The 3,762-nt window shown below is 51.7% G+C and overlaps 1 protein-coding gene across 1 annotated transcript; it reads right to left on the minus strand.

The window, feature by feature from the left end:
* Window positions 1-1,824: 1,824 nt before the first annotated feature.
* On the minus strand, window positions 1,825-2,565 carry EURHEDRAFT_382243 (uncharacterized protein; the record flags this gene model as incomplete). The annotated part of the gene is made up of 1 exon (XM_040779511.1): window positions 1,825-2,565. The coding sequence occupies one exon, from the start codon at window positions 2,563-2,565 to the stop codon at window positions 1,825-1,827; it is 741 nt and encodes a 246-aa protein (XP_040633843.1).
* Window positions 2,566-3,762: the final 1,197 nt, after the last annotated feature.

The raw sequence follows: 3,762 nt of genomic DNA on the forward strand, positions 1-3,762 counted from the left end.
GAGAGAAAGTTTGTGCCGCTGCTAGGGCCTCTGGACCTGGTAGCACCTCTATTCTCCCTGGGAACTGGCTATTGGCTGTTTGTGTCGTGCTTTCAAAACCCTCAGATGGGTCTGCTGGTAGGGTATTGGCTAGTTGTCGAGCTAGATGCTGTCCCAGAGACCAAGGTCCTCGGTTGCTGCTTTCTGCCCATTGTCGGTTCCCTGGGGTCTGCTCCCCAGGCTGGGTGTGCTGATCCCCTTCTCGGAAGCTCACTGGGAGGATCTTTTTAGCTGGGTGATTCTCCGGTAAGCTGAGCAGTCGGGTGGTATATCTCAATTGCCGGGCCTCCAATAGGGCCTCTGCTGGCGTTAGGCCTGCTTCACGGACGAGTGGCCCTACAGGAGTTGATTTTAACATGCCAGTAATAGCACGGGCCTGTCGATTTATCATCAACTGTGTGCCTGCTAGCCGATCTTTCTGGCCCTGCCACCAGAGTTCTGCTCCATATAGAGCTACTGACTGCACCGCTGCAACTTGAACCTGGCGGGCCAGTCCTGGAGCGAGTCCATGACTCTGGCATAGGCGCTGTACCTGATGCTCTGCAGCCCGTGCCTTGCGCATACAGGTCTGATAGTGGACCTTGAGGTTTAGCCCAGAATCAAGCCAGACGCCAAGCCATCGGGTTGCCTCTGGGTTGAAGGGCACATGGTGGCCATCTACTTCCACTTGTGCTCGTTGAATCTGATCTTTCAGTTCCTGGCCGCGCTTGCGGGTAAGCAGGACTGCTTCTGTTTTCCCTGCATCAAACTGGACCACATTTTCATTGCCCCATTCAATAGCCACCCTGGCTGCTTTCTGCAGTTTGTCACAGACTTCTTTGACAGAGTGTCCTGAGGCAAGCAGACCTATATCATCTGCAAAGGAAAGAGACTGGATGCCAGTCACACTCCTCTCAATCACCTCAAACACACCACTGAGGTAGATGATGAACAGAATGGGTGACACTGGTGAGCCCTGTGGCACTCCTGAGTTGATTGGGTGTGCTGGGCACTGTGTGTTGTCAATCTGCAGCTGAACCCATCTGTCAGTCAGGAAGGACTGAACCCATCGGATCAGGTCCCCATCCAGGTTGAACTCAATCAGTCGAGTTATCAGTCACCTTGGATTCACATGGTCGAATGCTCCTTTTACATCAAGGAATAGCGCTCCCACCAGCTGCCGGAGTTTCCAGGCTTTGTGGGTGTTCTGTATTAGACATGCCACTGCATCAATTGCACTTCGCTGCTTGCGACTTCCCATCTGTCCTGGGTGTAGTACTCCCATAGTCTCACAGTGGCGGGTGTTATGGGGTTCTCGTACGAACCCAAAGGATGGCAGTTTGGCTAAGGCCAGCACAGAACGCAGCCAGCAAGGGGACCGAAACGACTATTGACGACCTTCGTACGATCCCCTTACATGAAGACTATCGGTGACCTTTTCGGTCAACTCCTGACCTCCGAGAACACTATTTGGAATCTCATTCCCGTACGACCATAAAAGACTGCTCCCACCTCTACCCTGTTTGTTTCTTCTTCAACGATTCCTTCTTGTATAGTAAAGGGTAGCTTTAGGTTAAGACAACTTGAGTTAAACCCCTAACACCTGGATCCATATGGCCTCCCCGGCTAGGTCTTCTGATGAGCAGGAGTCTTCCAAATAAGGCCTAGATTGTGTTCTTGTTTGCCAATCCCCCTTGGCTTCCTCCAGGGCTTGTGGGTTGGCTTGAAGTGTCTGAATCTGCCACCCTGTCACCTCCTGTGAAGGTGTTGCGGGTATTTGCTCCAGGGAAGCCCATTCCATGATTATCAGTTCATGATCTGAGCCGGTTGGGTGTCCTTGGTCGATCGTCCATGTTTCCGTTCATGATCTGAGCCGGTTGGGTGTCCTTGGTCGATCGTCCATGTTTCCAGAGGCCCCATACTAACCGTGGTTAGAGCCAAGTCGATAATCGAGATCCCTGGGGTTCTTTTTGGTCGAGTGGGAACTCCCAGTTCATTGTTGACATAGAGGCCTGCTTCATCTATCAGGTCCTCCAATGGCCCAGCGTTCACTCGGGCTCTCGCAAGAGGGTTCCACAGTGGGCTATGAGCGTTGAAATCTCCGACAAGCAGGCATCTTCCCTCAATCACCTGGTCCCATTGCCCATCCTCTAGTGCTCTCCTCTGTCTCTCATTCCCCCCATGCCAACAATGGCTGATTCCCAGCCAGTTGTCATAGCAGTTGACAATTCGGGTCCTTCGTACTTTCTCTCGGGCCCGATTCAGCTCCCATATATCCATTGCCATCAGGTATGGGTGGTCAAGGAGGTCTGTTCGGGCTTCTACAATCACCTTACTTACTAGGTCCCGCCGGATCGCAACCGCCACTCGCCGGTCTCGACGAGATCCTGATTCCGGCCAATATATCTGGTATCCTCCATGTCGGAACTCCGTATCAATATAGGGTTCCTGTAGGCATGCTAGTCCCACCCCTAGCTCCAGCCCTGCCTCCAGAGCCGCAACAGTGACTGCATAGGTCTTGCGGCAATTATGCTGGAGTAGTCGCATTAATGGGCTGTTGACTGCCTTGGGGTGCTAGTGCCCCTCATCTCAATGTCCTCCTCTTCGCCAGTTGTTAAGCTAGGCCCTAGATATCGCTGGGTTTGGGGGCTGTTGGGAGCTGAGCTGCTCCGTGGTCGTGATTGATGCTGGTCTCGGTTAACCACAGTGAAGGTGAACCCTGGTGAACTTGGACTGGCTGGTTCTGGGCTGGTCTCTTGTTGGGGGCTTTCAACTGGCACAACTATATTCTTGGACTCTGTGTTTTTCCTTCTCAGTTCCTTCCTTGCTGCCCGTTTAGCAGGACAATTCCCTGCTGTTGCTGGGTGTGAACCGCTGCAGATGCCACATTTGGCTGGAGTGTGTTTACAGGCGCTTCTTGGTTTGGCTGGGCAGTCTACTACCCGGCAGACATGTTCAGTGCCCTCATGGGGTCCCGCACATATAAAACAGCATGGTGGGCGGTCCCCACAGGCTTTGAAGCTTCGGTGGCCCAATTGGCAGCATCTGGGGCAGACTGTATCTACTCCTGTTTCCCAGTACTGCTCTGTCCTGTACCGGGATCCTCCGAAGCGAATGCCATTGATGAGAAGCCTCCGGGCCTCCTCCAGTGAACCAACTGTAATAACAATAGTTGAGCCCTTTTGGTTGCTGTTGTACAGCTCCTTTGAGCTCCGGAGCCATGTTGGGTTTCTCTTCAACTGGTATTCAGTGCCCAGCTCGATCTCTTCACGTGCCAGAGCCAGGCCACATGTGATATAACGTTTGATTGGGACGCCATGAATCTTAACACGGTACCATTGTTCTGGTAGTTCAACAGATATCACTGCTGGGTCTGCCTGTCGAGCCGCAGTTACCAATAGGTCTTTATAGTCAGGTATAGGCCTCAAAATGGTCCGATTCAGGTTCCAAAAGTCGGAACCTCGAACCTGAACCTCAGGGTCTCAGGTTCCAAATATTTGAACCTGACTCGGATCGCGGCTCCATCAGGTTCGACTCAGGTTCGAACCTGACAGAACCTGATTTGCATAATTCTGCCAAGAGTTTCCTTTTTTGAACGCACAAAACTGATGATTCATCTTGGTTTTTTACTGTAATCTACCACTGTTTTGGTCATTACATCCAGGAACAGCGTAATGTAGCCATATTTCTTGTGAAATCATATGAATTACATCTGTATATAGAATAGTTAGCATAGGAAATATT

Source organism: Aspergillus ruber, assembly GCF_000600275.1.
Source record: "Aspergillus ruber CBS 135680 unplaced genomic scaffold scaffold00059, whole genome shotgun sequence".
Lineage (NCBI taxonomy): Eukaryota > Fungi > Ascomycota > Eurotiomycetes > Eurotiales > Aspergillaceae > Aspergillus > Aspergillus ruber.